At 42.5% G+C, this 18614-nt stretch overlaps 1 protein-coding gene across 1 annotated transcript in view; it reads right to left on the bottom strand.

Annotated features, from left to right (window-relative positions):
- The window catches only part of LOC127449058 (HMG box-containing protein 4-like), a 40820-nt gene extending 35101 nt beyond the window's left edge, over positions 1–5719 (bottom strand). The window contains exons 1-3 of the mRNA XM_051712170.1: positions 5565–5719; positions 5046–5174; positions 4893–4968 (exon numbers count right to left, since the gene is read on the bottom strand). Coding sequence (XP_051568130.1) covers positions 4893–4968; positions 5046–5174 — 205 coding nt within the window. The 5' untranslated portion in view covers positions 5565–5719. The remainder of the gene's footprint in view (positions 1–4892; positions 4969–5045; positions 5175–5564) is intronic.
- Positions 5720–18614: the final 12895 nt, after the last annotated feature.

Below are 18614 nucleotides of genomic sequence, written 5' to 3'. Positions count from 1 at the left end.
GCAAAAGCTTATGTTTTCCGCCATCACCCCTGGAAAATCATCCTCCTTTCTTATCACGGCTGCTAATGGTTCCAGGGCAAGACAGAACAATAATGGGGAAAGAGGGCAACCCTGCCGGGTGCCCCTATCCAGAGTAAAATAATCTGAAATTAATCCATTTGTTTGTACCGCAGCTACCGGGTGTCTATAAAGTAACTTAATCCATTCAATAAAAGTATTCCCGAATCCGTACATTTCCAAAATCTTAAAAAGATAATCCCATTCTACCATATCAAATGCCTTTTCGCCATCAAGTGAGATGGCAGCGACCGGAGTCTGATCATTCACCACTGACCACATGATATTGATGAAATGCCTAATGTTATCAGAAGAGCTACGGCCCCAAATAAACACCACCTGATATGTATGTATAAGAGATGTCATAACTTAATCGGTTTGCCAGAATTTTGACAAAATTTTAACGTCTAGCTGGATCAGGGAAATTGGACTGTAACTCTTACACTCGCTTGGATCTTTGAATTTTTAAGAATCAGACTGATCCAGGATTGCGTCATGGTTGGCAGAAGCTTTCCGTTCTTTAATGATTCCGTATAAACTTCTAACAAAAGTGGAGCCAGTTCTGTAGCTTAAGATCTAAAAAATTCAGCAGCAAAGCCATCTGGCCCCGGAGCGTTGCCTGTAGGCAGGGCCTTAATTACCTCGTCAAGCTCCTCCAAGGTTATCTCAGAATTAAGAGAATTTTTTTGCTCAGTTGTCAGTTTAGGGAGATCTAATGGTTCCACAAAGTTTCTCATATCTTCATCAGTAGAAGAAGACGTGGAACTATAAAGATCAAGATAGAATTCTTTAAAAGCATTATTAATATCAATGGCCGAGGTAAAAATTTCACCACAAGCAGATTTCACTGAGGGAATGGTAGAAAAAGATTCTCTCTGCTTTATATATCTAGCCAAAGGCTTCCCTGCATTGTCCCCCAACTTAAAATATTACTGACCAAAACTCCACCTTCCACGACAAAATAGAATTATATCTGTATTTCAATCGGGTCAATTCTCTGAGGCCATCAGACAACTTTCGGCGCTTCAGTTCTGTCTCGGTGCTTTCAATATTCTCTTCCAACTCCAAGAGTTCTCGTGCTTTGGATTTTTTATGAATGAGGCATACTGTATAATCCGACCCCTAAGAACCACCTTAAGAGCCTCCCAAACCACGCCCACAGAGGATACTGAGGACCAGTTGGTCTCCATATAAACACTGATTTCAGCCTTTAACATTTGTTGGAAATCAGGATTTAGCAAAAGGGATACATTAAAGCGGCAACTATATGATTTATTTTTCTCCGTATGTGGCAACACCTCTAAACTCACCAGGGCGTGATCTGAGACTAAAATGTTTCCAACTGAGCAATCAACAGATGAAATGAGGGACTTAGATATATAACAAAAAAATCTATTCTAGAATAAATCTTATGGACTGATGAAAAATAATGTATAGTCCCTACCAGATGAGTTCAAAAGTCTCCAAATATCTATAAGACCAAGATTTTTACACATCCTTTGAAGTGTCAATGTTGCTCTAGGGGGCTTACACACTTTTGCTTCACTATGATCAAGGAGTCCATCAATAGAATAAAGTCTCCTCCCAATATTATATCATGAGGGGTGCCAGCAGCTCCCTTCGAGATCCATAAAAAAGCCCTGATCATCAGCGTTAGGTGCGTAAATATTAGCCAAAATCAACCTTTGCCCCTGAATTTCTGCTAAAACAATGACTCTTCCTAATTTATCTTTAATCTGTTTGAGACATCTGAATTGTAGATGTTTACTTATCAATGTAATGACTCCCCTGCTCTACCTTGAACCAGCACTAAAGAGAAAAATAAAAACACCCCATATCTTTCCAAATTTTTCAGCTTCCTGCGGGGAAAGATGTCTTTTTTGAAGAAACACTATATCATATTTCTTACGTTTAAGAAAAGAAATAAGCTTCCTTTTTATGGGGTGCCCAGCCCATTCACATTCCACATGGAGAGAGATAATCCACTCATATTAACATTTGACATTTTGACATATTAGAAAAAACAGATTGCGTGTCAAAAATAAAATTATAAAGACCACATTCCAACATTAGTGCCACAGTCAGACACTGAACTTCACCCAGAACCAAACAGAAAAAAAGAAAACATGCGCATTAACCCTGCGCACGACAGCGCCAACTGGCGTCCATCCCTCTAAACTCAAACAGTCCATGTACGCCTACGAGAGTCCCCGCGACAACTTTGTTATTAATTCAACAACACAGAATTATTAATTCCTTGTATCCACAGGATTCTTAGTTCCTTCTCCAAGTTCTCGGGATACAGAGTTAATTGGTATAAATCTGAAGCTTTGGCTCTGACAGCATACTGCCCGGTAACGGCTTTTCAGCCGGGTGCCTTCCAGTGGCCCAAACAGGGCATTAAGTATTTGGGTATTTTATTCCCAGCAAATCTGTGTGATTTAGTTAGAGTTAATTTTGACCCTTTAATATAAAGGTTTTCTAGCAATGTGGGCAGGTGGGTTTCATTACATTTATCTATGATTGGGAAGGTTAATGTTATTAAAATTAATTGTATTCCAAAATTCAATTACCTGCTACAGTCTCTCCCTATAGATGTCCCCCTCTCTTATTTCAAGCAATTTGACAGCATAGCGAAGTCCTTCATTTGGAATGGTAAATGTCCCAGATTACATTTCAGTAAGTTATATAGGCCGACTGACACAGGTGGGCTAGGCCTACCCAAGATTTTGTTTTATTATTATGCATTCAGTCTCAGACATTTGACTCTTTGGTCACTCCCACCTGAGAGAGCCCCTCCCTGGTTTTGTATTGAACAGGAAGTTTTTGCCCCTATTTCGCCATTGCAAAGCCTTTCTATCAAACTATTCGGAGAAGTTAAGTTACACCCCGTTATCTCGCATTTGCACTCGGTATGGACAAAAGTGTCCACAGTGTTTAATTTGGAAATTTATTTAAATGTTGCCTCGAGCATATGGCTGAACCCAAAATTATGTTTTGATAGGTCCCCTTTCTGCTGGTCGGAGTGGATTGTGAGGGGGGTTGCTACACTCGGTGATCTATATGAGAGCGGAGTGTTGAGACCATTTGAAAATATGGTTCAACATTTTGGGATTCCCAGATCTCAGTTCTATAAGTATTTACAGCTGCGTCATCTGCTCTGTACTATTTTTGGGAGTAGCATACACCCCCCTAAAGTGGCAGATACTCTGGGAGTGGTGATTACTGCTTTTGGAAAAGGTCATAAGGCATCAGTGTATTACTCCCTGCTAATTCAAAGTCTGGGGGACAGAGCTTTAACTCTATCAAGTCTAGAAAAATTTAAACTTGGTATTGGAGAAGGGAGTGTGGGCTAGGATTCTAAAAAACGTAAAGTCTGCATCTAGAGATGCAAAGGTATGCCTTATGTAATTCAAGATTTTACATAGATTCTATTGGACCCCCTCTAGATTGTATAAGCTTGGTCTTAAAGACACACCCACCTGCTGGCGATGCAATCAGAAGATGGAGACACATCCCATGTTTTTTGGTGGTGTTAAGATCCAAGAATTTTGGTTGAATGTTCAGTTTTATGTGTGACGCATTGGGCACTCAAATTTCATTTAGCCCCAGACTCTGTATTTTAGGCGATGAGGCGGTCATCAATATAGGGGATAAACACAAAAAAATCCTAACCAGTGTTATGATTGTTTTAAGGGGATGGAAGTCGGCTGGAGCTCCCTCATTTCAAGAGTGGTGCACGGAGATGGGGAGGGTGGCGGCTTTCAAGGAAGTGTCATGTAGAAGGCAGGGGAACTTGGAATCGTTTGATGGGAAATGGGGCAGCTATTTGGTGTTCTTGGAGGGCTCTTGGGGAGGGGCAGTGGAGAGAGAAGTATGTGTGTGATTATTATATATTTTTTGTTGATGGGTCAGGGTGGGGTTGGGGATTGTGAGGGGGAGGGGTAACAATGGGGGTTAAATGTTGATTCTGTGAATATATGTTTGCTTTTCTTTGTTAATTGTATGAATCAATAAAAACTGTTAATCACAGAAAATAATGCACAAATAGCACGGATATTTAAAAACAGTCTGTAAAGAATTCAGAAAACAGTAACTTGAAAGTAGCTAATACTTCAGTAAATTAATTATATTATATTATTTCAGGAGCTCAGGTTTTCAAGGACAGTTGTATTTAGTTGCATTTTTAATATGTTTGATACACATTTAAATTAATAAATATTTACACTTTTTTTTATGTTTGAATATTTGATTAGTGGAGTTTGGTCAATTAAAGTTTGCCATGTGTTTTTGTCATTTTGCACATTATCATCAACTACAATACATTATTTTCATTGACTAAAATTCCAGTTAGAGTTAAACTGACTCAAATTTAATATTGATATTTTCGTCAAGACTAAAAGTATGACTAAAACAAAATCAAAAAATGTACACCTTATATAAGTCAATATTCTCTAATATACAGTATTTCCAAATATAGTCTTAAATAGTCCAAAGATTTAGATTGTACAGCCAGTTCTGTTGGATTACATCATTTACAATGCTTCATGGGATTGTGGTCATTCATAAAAGAATTTAAGCACACACAGTCTTGTACATTTGTCTTTTTTTTCCCCACAATCACTTTTTTTCTTTTTGCAAGTTTTAACAAAACTTATGTTGTGATTGAGCTGGTTGGTTCATATTTTATAATATTTTATTGAAGAATATTTTAAAGTGCTTTTGGAGAAAATTAATAAGAAAAATACTTCCAGAAACAAGTTGACTGAAAAAGTGTGTGCTTACTGTTGAACTCTATAGAAATCACACACACACACACACACACACACACACACCTCTGCAGAAATGACCTTCATCGTGTTTCTTCTTCTTCTTGTGAAGTTCAGCACCAGTGTAAAAGCCATCAGACTCCTGTGGAGAGCAGATCTGTTTTGATGATTCTGTAAATGTAATGACGACATATGATGGTGTGTGTGTGTCATCTGCACCTTGAGACGTTTCTTGGAGGTCTTCCTGACCTCAGCATCAATTATCTCCTCTTCTCTCAGCAGATCTTTGTAAGATCTTCTCTTCTCTCTCTGACTGCGACCAGCGACCAGACTCACCTCACCCTCCATCTACACAACACACACACACAAACAAACAAACAAACAAACAGCAGCAGCAGCAACAACAACAACAACAACAACAACAACAACAACAACAACAACAACAACAACAACAACAACAACAGCAGCAGACACACAAAAAGTCAAATGCAATCCAGCGAGAGTGCAGTTTTGTATGTTTACTTTAAAGGTGAGTGTTTCCTTTGTATATTTAAGTGTTTATTTGTGCCTGCCTGTGTGGTTAAGTGAGTATGTTTACATCAGTGTGTGTGCATTGTTATTATTAGTAATTCATACTATAATCAGACAAGCTAAAGTTTGTTTCTCCGACAAACATTACAGACATTCATATGTGTAAGTTGGTGCCATTCATTTAATTAAATCATTTTCATTGATTACCTCCTTTGAAACATCAAGCGTCTTCCGCCGCCATTTTGCCTCTGAGCTGCACTCTCTTCCTCCTCGCTCGCGCTGTGAGTGACGTCATTCCGTGCTGGGCCGCCTCTAGCAAACAGGCGGAGCGCTGCTGTTCATTCACAGGCGGCGACTGTGACCATGTTGGTTTCAAGTTTGTGTTTAAACGATCATAGACTCCGTTTCCACCTGGTATTAAAATGCGTTTTTGGTGGTCGGATCACATGTGTTCAGGGCTAAATACAGGTATAAACTGGGTCTAAAAAGTTTTGTGATTGGATCACAAAAACCACAAACGTATGTTGTCACAAACGCATCACATTTGATGTGTAAATGCTAATCCGTAAGGTAGGCGTCCCGGTGTTACGAAATTTTCGGTTTCCGAGATACTTGGTTTCTCTGAGCGGAGCTTTCATGAATATTCATGAGTGTACTCAACATGCCCCTGGAACTGAATGTCAGTATAAGCCTCTAATGGATTAGTTTGAAACAGTAAGCAAGTTTCAGCGTCGAAGTTAAGCCTAAACGACTAGTTTTTCTCATTTTCGCGACAGTTTGTAATATGCGTTTTTGATTACTCTGTGCGTTTTGTGCAGTCTTGCGAAATGCTCTGCGTTCTCTTACGTTATGAGACAGCAGAGCAAAGTTATCAGCTAGTCTGATATTAAAGTTATTCGTCGTTGTTCTCTTCTTAACTTGTAAGGGTCTCTTTATTGGTTGTTATCAGTGCCTTTACAGAACTGCTGACTGAAATAAATCTGCACAATTGTTTCGTTGTCTTAATATTATTATTTTTATTTTTTTTTTAAATACATATCCTTGTCTGATTGTTCTGTCACCCAAAATTTATTTTTTGTTAATTTTGTAAATAAATATCATCTATAGGCCAAGTGACATGGACATGAAATAGACTCTGATGTCAGTTCTTTCACCACATGTTGCTGGACCTATGTGAAAATCATTGATATTCCACTACCATCTCATTTCATTGTCTTATGGTCTTCAAACAGATATTGTGAAAACATCTTTGCATCTAATGATCCATGTGTTACAGGGCTGGATCTAGGGGGGGTGATGGGGTGGGCTTGGCATGGCGCTAACCCCAACAAAGAACAGGCTGCGACTAGCTGAAGACGGCCCCAAAATGGCGCCGCGATATGCAGAATAGGACAGCGACAAATTCAATCTGAGTTTTTTTCTATTTATTTTTTTAATCTATCAACAGGATCAGTAGTTCAGTCAACACTAAAACAATTCATTTAGGTTATTGCAATTAGATACGGATATTATGTATGTAAACTAACAATTATAAAGCTAGATTGAGCTTACTCCACAGTCATCTCAATCAAAATCAAATCACTTTATTGTCACACAGACATATACACAAGTGCAATGGTGTGTGAAATTATTGGGTGCAGTTCCGATCAACATAGCAGTTGTAACAGTGATGACACATAGGTGAGACATATACCAATTTACAATAACATCAAATTAACACAGCACAATTTAAACGTCTGATATACACATAATTACACACAACAATATACAAATAATAACATACACTGTACCGTATACAATACGCACAATATAGATACACATTATTCAATAAAAATAAAAAATATATAAAAAAGTATATATAGTAGTATATATAGTTGTTAAGAGAGAATATAATATAATAATAATATAATTTATGACAGTCCGGTGTGAGATATAAGAGTAGTAATAATAATAAAGTGCAGTGCTGATGTATTTTGATCGTGGGAGATCAAGAGTTCAAAAGTCTGATTGCTTGGGGGAAGAAACTGTCATGGAGATGGCTGGTGCAGGTCCTGATGCTGCGATACCACCTGCCTGATGGTAGCAGTGAGAACAGCCCACGGCTCGTGTGGCTGGAGTCTCTGATGATCCTCCGAGCTTTTTTCACACACCGCCTGGTATATATTTCCTGGAGGGAGGGAAGCTCACCTCCGATGATGCTCTCTACAGTGCAGGTGTAGAACCGTGTGAGGATGTGGCGGTTCATTCCAAACTTCCTCAGCCATCTCAGGAAGAAGAGGCACTGATGAGCCGTCTTCACAACAACTTCAGTGTGGATGGACCATGTGAGTTCCTCAGTGATGTTGACACCCAGGAACTTGAAGCTGCTGACTCTCTCCACTGGTGCTCCATTGATGGTGATGGGACTGTGTTCTCTATCTCTTCTCCTGAAGCCCACCACAAGCTCCTTTGTCTTACTGACGTTGAGGGAGAGGTTGTGCTCCTGACACCAGTGTGTTTCATCATTGTCAGTGATCAGACTTACCACCGTCGTGTCATCAGCAAACTTAATGATGGCATTGGAGCTATGTGTTGCCACACAGTCATGTGTGTACAAGGAATACAAGAGTGGGCTGAGAAAACAGCCCTGTGGGGCTCCAGTGTTGAGGGTCAGTGATGAGGAGATGTTGCTGCCTATTCTAACCACCTGGCATCTGCTTGACAGGAAGTCCAGGATCCAGCTGCGCAGCGAGCTGTTTAAGCCCAGAGCCCGGAGTTTCTCATCTAGCTTGGAGGGCACTATGGTGTTGGATGCTGAGCTGTAGTCTACAAACAGCATTCTCACATAAGTGTTCTTTTTTTCCAGGTGGGAGAGAGCAGTGTGTATTGTAGATGCAATGGCATCATCAGTGGAGCGGTTTTTGCGGTAAGCAAACTGCAATCGGTCAAGAGAGAGAGGCAGCACAGAGCAGATGTAATCTCTGATTAGTCTCTCTAAGCATTTGCTGATGATGGGGGTCAGAGCAACAGGACGCCAGTCATTTAAGCAAATTATTTTTGATTGCTTTGGGACAGGCACAATGGTGGATGTTTTAAAGCATGTGGGGACTACAGACAAAGAGAGGGAAAGGTTGAAAATGTCTGTAAAAACACCAGCCAGCTGGTTCGCGCACGCTCTGATGACGTGGCCCGGAATGCCGTCTGGGCCCGCGGCTTTGCGGATATTCACCCGTCGGAAGGATCGGGTTACATCCGCTACAGAGACGGAGAGTGAACTAACCTCTGTAGCTTCAGCCGCGAGAGCTCTCTCCGTGAGGGCGGTGTTATTTCCCTCAAAGCGAGCATAAAAAGTATTTAGCTCATCCGGGAGAGAGGCAGCCGTGTTCATGGCGGAGTTTTTATTCCCTTTAAAGTCTGTGATGATGTTAATTCCCTGCCACATGCTTCTAGAGTTGGTGGTGTTAAACTGTCCTTCAATCTTGCTCCTGTATTGACGTTTTGCGGAGGGCATAACTGGCTTGTTTATGCTCCTCCGCGTTCCCGGAATTAAAAGCGGAGGTCCGCACATTAAGTGCCGCGCAAACATCGCTATTTATCCATGGTTTCTGGTTCGGATAGATCCGTATTGTTCTGGTCGGAACCACGTCCTCCACGCACTTTTTGATGAAACACATTACGCTATCAGTGTAAAGCTCGATGTCGTCATCAGAGGCGGACCGGAACATCTCCCAGTCCGTGTGATCAAAACAGTCCTGTAACGTAGAGTCTGATTGGTCTGACCAGCACTGGATCGTTCTGAGGGTGGGTGCTTCCTGTTTCAGTTTCTGCCTGTAAGCGGGCAGAAGCAGAATGGAAGAGTGGTCCGATTTGCCAAATGGTGGGCGGGGGAGGGATTTGTAGCCATCCCGGAAGGGAGAGTAGCAATGGTCCAAAACCCGGTCCCCTCGTGTGTTGAATCTAATGTGCTGGTGGTATGTTGGTGCGACTGATTTAAAACTGGCTTTATTAAAGTCCCTGGTCACAATGAACGCGGCCTCATCTCCCACAAATTAATTTTATTTTATCCGAAAAACGGCAGCATGATAGTCTCATCGCCCGAGTCCTGTAATACACGAGCATCCTGCTGTCTGTACCTCCCCTGTATCTGCAGTAAGTACATAATCTCGGTACAACAAACTCTTTAGGTTCTGACAATACTAATGCTTTAAAATAAACATAATTATCTACAGTTCCCAAAACATGTCCAAATTTACAGCTGTGAAGGAGATAATAGGCTATATAGCTTTTCAGGCTAGTATGCCCAGGTTCTTCCATCGATGAATAAGGACTCAACAAAATAACAAATGCTTCTATTTGCGATATTTGGCCATCATCCTCAAACCCATAATCATTAACAGATAGGTGAGGAAGAACAATATCGCCTCGCTATAATTCTGTGATCAGTTGTTCTCAAGTTTCAGTCATTTTTAATGCCACGTTAGTACATAACAATGATTGTTTACGCTTAACCAGAAGTTCCGCCCGCAAAGCATCATGGGACTCAGGAATATTGTGGATAGGTGAGCCGATTTGAACCAGCCATGGGAAGAAGAAAGAAGAGGAGGATGAAGAGAGAGAGGGAATCTCTCATTGCACACTCTCGCTCTAATCTCCTCTGTTAACCATATTTTAATAATTTATTAAGGCATATTTATTTAAGTTTTAAACTGTGTGGTCACATTTCTCACATATGTCTTCTTAAATAATCTGTTTAATAAGAACATGTCATCTATCAATTGCCATAACAATTATGCTTATCAAAGAAAGCTAATATAACATTAAACTGATGCCGTGTCTTGTTTTGAAGGCTGCGTGCTAGCTAGGACGCGTCCTTTGAAGGCAGGGTATACTGAGCTGCCTCCTTTAAACAAGCCTCGTTTAAACGAGACAGACTTTGTAGGACAAACGGAAACAGAACGTATCATGGTTTCTATGACAGCACGCCACTCTTTAACAAGCCCAAGCACTTTGATTGTGAAAGGAAAAAATTTCCCTTTGGAAGGGAATGTATGAGGTAAATTTTAAAGGAGACCTATTATGCCCCTTTTTACAATTTGTAATATAAGTCTCAGGTGTCCCCAGAATGTGTCTGTGAAGTTTCAGCTCAAAATACCCCACGGATCATTTATTATACCATGTTGTAAATGCCTCTTTTTGGGTGGAATCAAAAACACGCTGTTTTCGTGTGTCTATTTTTTTGTAATTAACATTTTTATTGATTCATATGCACATGACAGTGAAAAACTCAACACATATATAAAGAATCAACATTTTAAATTTAAACCCCCCTAATACAAGCCCACCCTGACCCCTAACGAACACCCCTGTGTTCCCACATAACACACACACACACAATCCAAAAAAAAAAAATATATATATATATATATATATATAAATAAAATAATAATAAGCATACATGATTAAACTAAACTACACTCTCCACATCCCCTCCCCGAGAGTCCCCCAAAAGAAATACGTCCCTAAACCCCAGCCTTCTACTTACCGCTTCCTCAAATGCAGCTACCCTCCTAATTTCCACACACCACTCCGAAAAAGAGGGTGCTCCTCTTGACTTCCAACCCCTTAAAATTACTTGCCTGCCAATCATGAGACTGGTCAAAACCCAATTTTTAATGTGATTATCCCCTAAATTCATGACCGCCCCATCACCCAAAATACAGAGTCTGGGACAAAGCAAAACCTGAATGTTCAAAACATCACATAAATAACTCCAAACCCTCAACCAAAAACTCCTGTATCTTAATACACCCCCAAAAGTCATGGGTATTGTCTCCAACTTCTGATTGGCATCGCCAGCAGGTGGTTGTGTCTTTAAGACCAAGCCTATATAATCTAGAGGGGGTCCAATAAAATACAGATTTGACATTTTTCAGAATCTTAGTCCACACTCCATCCTCCAATACCAAATTCAAATCTTTTTCTCATACTCTCTTGAGAGAAGTCAAGGCTCCATCCCCCAGACTCTGAATTAGCAGGGAGTAATACACTGATGCTTCATGACCTTTTCCAAACGCAGCAATCACCTCTCCCAAAGCACCTGCTGCCTTAGGGGGGTGTGTGCTACTCCCAAAAACAGTACAGAGCATGTGGCGCAGCTGTAAATACTTATAGAACTGAGATCTGGGAATCCCAAATTGATGAACCAAATTCTCAAAAGATCTCAACACTCCACTCTCATACAGGTCGCCGAGTGGTAACCCCCCTCACAATCCACTCTGACCAGCAGAAAGGGGACTTGTTGACACATAATTTGGGGTTCAGCTATATGCTTGAGGCAACATTTAAATAAATGTCAGAATTAAATACTCTGGCCACTCTTGTCCAAATCACGTGCAAATGTGAAATAACGGGATGTGATTTAACTTCTCCGGTTACTTTGATAGAAAGGCTTTACAGTGGCAAAATAGGGGCAAGGACTTCCTGTTCAATAGAAAACCAGGGAGGGGCTCTTTCAGGTGGAAGCGTCCAATGAGCCAAATGCCTAAGGCCAAACGTATAATAATAAAACAAAATCTTGGGTAGTCCTAGTAGATCAAAATATATTAATACAATTTATTAAATGTCCCATTGTCTTTGATAAACTGTGAAAGAAGCTAGGAAGATCCGTTTAAGTTGCACTTAATGGACCTAAGCAGCATTTCAAAGCTCGCGTTAATTTACAAAAATGTTACAAAAAACTACTTAGATAACGATGCTTTTGGGAAACGCGCCTTAGAGATTAAGTACTACTTAAGTGCTGCTAACGTTCTACTAGTGCTTCGGAAAACCCAGCCCTGATGTGTTAACTCACCTTGTTCTGATTTTTTAACATTTGAAAGTCTCGTTCAGAGTTTTTATTCATTTCACAAGTATAGGTACTATGATAAAATCACCCATAATACAAACAAAAGGCATGCTGATTCTGGTCTTCTTCATTGTATGTTTTTATAAATATTAATGTCATGAAATAAAATGTTAACATAAGAGTAGAGGAAGCAGCATATAGCTCATTTTGGAAAGACAAAGAAAACATCAATGCAATATGTGGAATGAAACAATATTAGCTTATCTATTGTCCCAGATAATAGTTTATTAAAATGGGGCCTTGGCACCCCGGACAAATAAAAAGTCACACAGTGTCAGCAATACCAGCCAATGCTGCTGTCATATAGGCCTATAATCTGAAAGAGTCAAGACACTGATATAGTAAACATATGAGTATGAATCAGTGTCAGAAATTCACTTTCTATTAAGGGACAATATTTATCTGCCTTCCAAGGGCCTTTGTGAGAGTATTTTTTCTAAGCATATGACATATATAAAAAACAAAACATGCCATCCATTTGTCAAAAGTTTATACTAACCCCATAACTTGAAACACCTACAATAGTGCATTTTTGTCTCTTTCTGTGATGACATTTTATCAACCCCAATTAAAACAGTGATTCTTGTAGTAGCTGATGGTCTGTCTTCCTCTATCTTTGCAGATTTGCCTCAGAACAGCTTCTGCAAACTACAAAATAAGGATGTGTGGCGGACGGCAGCAGGTCCTCCGTTCCCTGGCAGACAGCAGCAGGTCCTCCGTCCCCTGAAGGACGGCAGTAGTTCCTCAGGCTCCTGGCGGATGGCAGCGACTCCTCCATCCCCTGCTGGATGGCAAAGGCTCCTCCTTCTCTTGGCAGATGGCAGCAGCTCCTCCACCTCCTGGCAGATGGCAGCAGCGAGTTCTCCTGGACAGCGTGCTCTTCCTCCTTTCCCAGGTTTCAGCACCAATGTAACGGGTAAAGTCTCTTCTTATGGGAAAGGAGGAGGCGGCAACCAGCCGAGCAGTCAACTTAAACTTTTAATGGTATAAGGAAACTGAAACATAACATAAAACACACAACACCCACACACACAGTGGCCGCATGTGTCTCTCTTTCCCTCTCTCTGGCATCCCCGGCTCTTCCCTTATCTCCCTCCCGCTGATTAGGCAACTCAACGCCAGGTGTGCATCCTCACGGCCCAGCCACACCCTCCTCCTCGTCTCAATGTTCATGTTGAAATTTGAAGAGCGTGGACTGACATTTTCAGTTCCATGTGCATGTTGAGTAAACCCATGAATATTTATGTTAGCTCCGCACAGAGAATGTCTCTGGTTACACATGTAACCTCGGTTCCCTGACATAAAGGGAACGAGACATTGCGAATCGCAAGGGGATTCCTTCCCCGATGACCTAGTTGTAACCCTTGTACAATAACGCCAATCCTGTGATTGGCAATGGTGTTTAAGCCCCGCCCCTTTAGGCACGCAGTTGGCAAAAAACATTTCTTCAGAATTTTCTGACTGAGGGACAAGAGCGCATCACTCACACCTCAAACTCTGAAGTAGTAGTGCGGCTTGCTTTTGCAGTGTCTTGTTTCCTTCATCTCAGGGAACCGAGGTTACATGTGTAACCGGAGACATTCCCTATCAATTCAGTTCACTTCGACATTGCGAATTGCTAGGGGAACAGAGTCTCATCACGCCACGCTACATGACGTCATACCCCCAGAGTTATAACACTTGAAAAAGCGTATGTATAAGTAGTCACAGGTCCATTGGACGATGACTATTAAACATGTACAATATAAATAATAACTCAACATGGCTAATACCAGATGGGAATTAAACTAATCTAGGGATTTATATGAGCCATATAAATAAACCCATGCAGTGTAATGTTAATGAGGAGGGTTCAAATGCCTCGCTCCTCTAAGGAACTTTATGACAAGATTATGTCTGCCTATAGAGGAGCCAGTCTCCAGGGTGTGATATGCCGAGATAGTTGCTATATAAATCTTAAGCGTTGAGGGGGTAAGACTTGCATCTAACCGCTCTTGAAGGAATGTAAGGAATGTATAGAGCAAGTCACCAGGTCCTTACCACGTGAAGAGCACCAATTAGTAAACACGTGCCATTTCAGTGCATAGAGGCGTCTCGTGGATGGTGCTCTAGTCTGTAACATGGTGTTCATCACCGACTGAGCCATTTCTGGTTCGTCCGATGCGCGCTGTTCAGAGGCCACACTTGCAGGTTCCATAGCTCCAGCTGGGGATACTAAATCGTGCCCTGTGCTTGAGAGAGGACATCCTTCCTCAGCATTATTTCCCAAGGAAGGCCATCCAATGTCTCTATCATCTCCGGGAACCAGGACTGATTGGGCCATTCTGGCACCACCAACAGCCCCATTTCTTTGTCCTCTCAGACTTTGCTGATGACAAAGTGAAGGAGGCGCACTGGAGGAAAGGCGTATTTGCATTCCGCCAGCCATTTGTGGGCTAGGCCGTCCACACCCAGCGGGGCTTGGGACATGGAGTACCAAAGGGGACAGTGGGCATTTTCCGCGGAGACGAACAGACCAATTTCCACTTTGCAGAATAGCGGAAATCGAATAGCCATCTGAGGATGTAGTCCCACTCCCCTGGTAACGTGCAGATCTGTTCCGCAATTCAGGTGACCTGGGACATATGTAGTGCATATGTATAGGAGATGTTGCCCACTCTATTGGAGGAGGCGCTGCATCAGCTCATCATTCTCAATGAACGATTTCCACCCTGATGATTTATGTACACCACTTCTGTCATGTTGTCTGAATGAATCAGCACGTGGTGATTCACTACGTCTGAATGAAAAGCCTTCAACGCTGGAAAGAAAGCCAGCAGTTCTAGGCGGTTGATGTGCCACACCCGGTTTGCACCTTTCCAGGTGCCAAAGGCCGGGTGGCCGTCGCACCCAGCACCCCAAACCGTGTTGGACGCATCTGTGGTCACTACTTTTCGCCTGAAAATCTGACCCATTATAACACCCTGTTGGTAAAAGTTTGGAGCTGCCATGGTGCTAGAGCAGCTAGACAGTTGTGAGTTATGCCAATGTTTATGCACCCGTGGTGCCAGGATTGTTGCAGTACATGTCGCTTGAGCCAGTACTGAAAAGGGTCTCATGCGTAACAGACCTAACGGTTTGATGGCGGACGCTGCCACCATAAACCCCAGTATTCTCTGATATGACTTCAGAGGAATTGTTTTCCCCAGTTTGAACTGAGACAGACACCGAAGAATGGTATGAACGCAGTCGCTCGTGAGGGTCGCCCGCATGCTCACTGAGTTGAGCCTGACTCCCAAAAAGGAAATTTGTTGGCTGGGGGAAAGTGTGCTTTTCTTCCAGTTGACATTTAGACCTAGGTTTTTTTAGATGGCAAAGCAGTAGGTCCGTGTGTTCACTCAGTTGAGCCTCTGATTGGGCCAGTAACAGCCAGTCATCAAGGTTATTTAAGATGTGCACGGCATTTATATTCATTGGGGAGAGCGCCGCATCGATACATTTCATGAACGTGCGAGGGATCCAGAGACAGTCCGAAAGGAAGGACTTTGAATTGATGTGTAGTTCCCTCAAACGCGAATCTCAAAAACCGCCTGTGACGAGGTGCAATCAGTACATGAATGTATGCATCCTTCAGGTCTATTGACACAAATCAGTCCTGTGGACAGATGTGCGATAAGATTTGTTTCTGAGTTAGGATTTTGAATGGGTGCTTTGCGAGCGCATGATTCAAGCGTCTCAGATCTAGAATAGGCTGGAGCCCACCATCTTTCCTTGGAATGAGAAAATAATGGCTGTAAAACCCGCTGTGGGCATCACAGTTCGGAACAATCTCAACTGCATTCTTTGCAAGGAGATTGTGAATTCTGCGCGTAATCATGCCATAACGGAACCGTGGATGGCAAAACGTCATTGAAGCGAGGTAGCCGCTGTGCGAACTGAATCGTATAGCCATGTTTGATCGTTTTTAACATCCAATCTGACATGCCCATAAAGGCTCACCACGCATCCGCGCAACGGGACAGCGGGCTTATTGATTCGCTCGTTAAAGGAGACAGGGCGCCACTCACCATAAGGAAGTGGTTGGCCGCAATGAGGGGTGTGTGAAACGTGAAGAGAAAATAGCTCTTTTATTGAGAATGTATGCCTGTGCTTTTACAATGGCACATCTTTCTTTTTTGGCAACACATGCTTTATTGAAGTGTGACCCACAGAAACAACATTCTGACAAACTTACCCTTCCAGATGAAATGCTGCGGGGAAGAGGGGAGAAACACTGTCGGCTCTGGGCAGAGAAGAACTGCAGGCTCTGTTTTCCTCTTCATGGGGCTGGGCCCGTCAGGAACACTTCTGCTGCTCAGGGGGTATTTTTCCCTCTGCACGGGGTTCGCGTTGAGATGGCAGATGCTTTTGCTTGGGCCACGGTTTGCGTGGTTTCACTGACGGCTCAATTGTGGCTCTTGGAGGATGGCAGCCCCTCCGACCTGAGTGTGCGACAAGTAGGGTGCATGCCAGAACTTCGTGAGCTCCGTGTGGACCTCCAGAACGAATGGCACATGCCTATGGGCTGCGGTCTGTTAGTGACAGCTGGTTTGCAGGAACCACTCATCTAGGAGAGATTTTTGCAGTTCTTCCGGAGGGGACCACTCAAGACCGAGCTCCTCAACAACCCTCGCAAGGATGCGAAGAAGCTCTTTATCAGTGGCATGTGCATGCTCCTCGCCCTCACTGGGGGAAGCTACATCCTCTGTGGACCACTAGCCAGATGCTGTGAGGGATACAGCTTAATCCCCATCATCCGAGCCGCCAAACATAACGAGGCTGCGTGCTCCAATAGAGGGCCGGAGCTCATCACGCCATACTGCACAGGCGAGGACGTTATATCGGACGCTTGGGGGGCCGGTGCGAGGTCCTCCTTGAAAACATCCTTCTCTACCTTGCGGCTCTGCCTTGCCTCCCTGTGTGAACCCTGGGGATCTAGCACAGAGGAGGCGGTAGGGAGAGCACGGGAGGCCGGATTGTCCCCTAGAACGAGGGCAAACCTAGAGCGTAACATCTGGAGATTTATGCCCTCGCAGTGAGGGCAGTCTGTCTCCATGAGAGTCTCTTTGGCATGGGTGTGGCCCAGGCAATGAATGCAGAATCTTGAAAAAGACACATACACACACGCTGCGGGTGGTATCTTGCTGATCATCGCATTGTCTACGGCGAGCTTGGAATCAAAGAATCCGTACACTAGAGCATCCTCGATGGCGAAGCGGAGAAACTCTTCACTGGAACACTTGCAGGGGAGCAGTAAACCTTTTCGCTGTGGGCAAAAGCGACAAGTCGTCCTGTCCGCTCTCGCAGAGAAAGATATGTCCGCTGAGACGTGTATTGCAATGGCGAAGCATAGAGGGTTTCCAAAACCAATTCTGGAGAAATGTTTTTTGCGCACCCGCTTATATAGGTCGAATGTGCACCTAAAGGAGTGAGGCTTAAACACCATTTCCAATCACAGGACTGACATTATTGTACAAGGATTTCAACTAGGTCATCGGGGAAGGAATCCCCTAGCAATTCGCAATGTCAAAGTGAACTGAATCGACAGGGAAACCAAATATCTCGGAAACCGAAAATCTCATAACACCGGCAGTAGCGAGGCACCACCCCTCGCTTTTCAATCAAATGCTGCGCTAAAACAAGAGTTAAAACTTTGCCGGTTACGAGCGGTTTAAAAAGAAAAAACCTACCAAATGGAAAATTTTAAAAGCGGATACACACACAAGCATGAGAACTTCACTGATCTTCTTCACTGCGTTTGATACCAACATGCACGGACACTTATGAGAAACATCTGCAGCTCAGATTAAACAACTCAAAGAATGGATATTTCTGCTCGAAATGTTGCTTTTGTGTTTAGATTAAATTTCAACTGCATCTGGTAAAAATAGCACGCCGTTTTTTTTCACGCTCTTTTTGTCTTTTCTGACTTTGTTGTGCTTTAATGTCATGCAGTAACACACTGATATATTGATTGATGTAAGTCATTATGAAACAGAGTCCCTTCCCTCCAAATCCGATCACAAGTGGTCACAGGAGACGCATTTAAGCGACCAGGTGTAAACAGTTATGTGTCTTGCCAGACCACATGTGATCGGCTCACCTGAGAAAATAAAGTTACAATGAAAGTGAATGTCGCCAATTTTTGGAGGGTTCAAACACCTAAATGTGAAGCTTATAATTTTATAAAAGCAATTGCATTAATTCTTCTGTTAAAACTTGTGTAGTATTTGAGCTGTAAAATGGTTTAAAGTTACTTTTACTGTAATTTTAGGGTTTGTTGACATTACTTCGTTATGGTAACCAAGTTGTAAAATTAGCTATAACTTTACACAGAAAAGGTTAGTAAGCATTTT

This window comes from Myxocyprinus asiaticus, chromosome 12 (genome assembly GCF_019703515.2).
Source record: "Myxocyprinus asiaticus isolate MX2 ecotype Aquarium Trade chromosome 12, UBuf_Myxa_2, whole genome shotgun sequence".
Lineage (NCBI taxonomy): Eukaryota > Metazoa > Chordata > Actinopteri > Cypriniformes > Catostomidae > Myxocyprinus > Myxocyprinus asiaticus.
The sequence above is the reverse complement of the archived record's forward strand: the minus strand, read 5'-3'. Positions and strand labels throughout refer to the sequence as shown.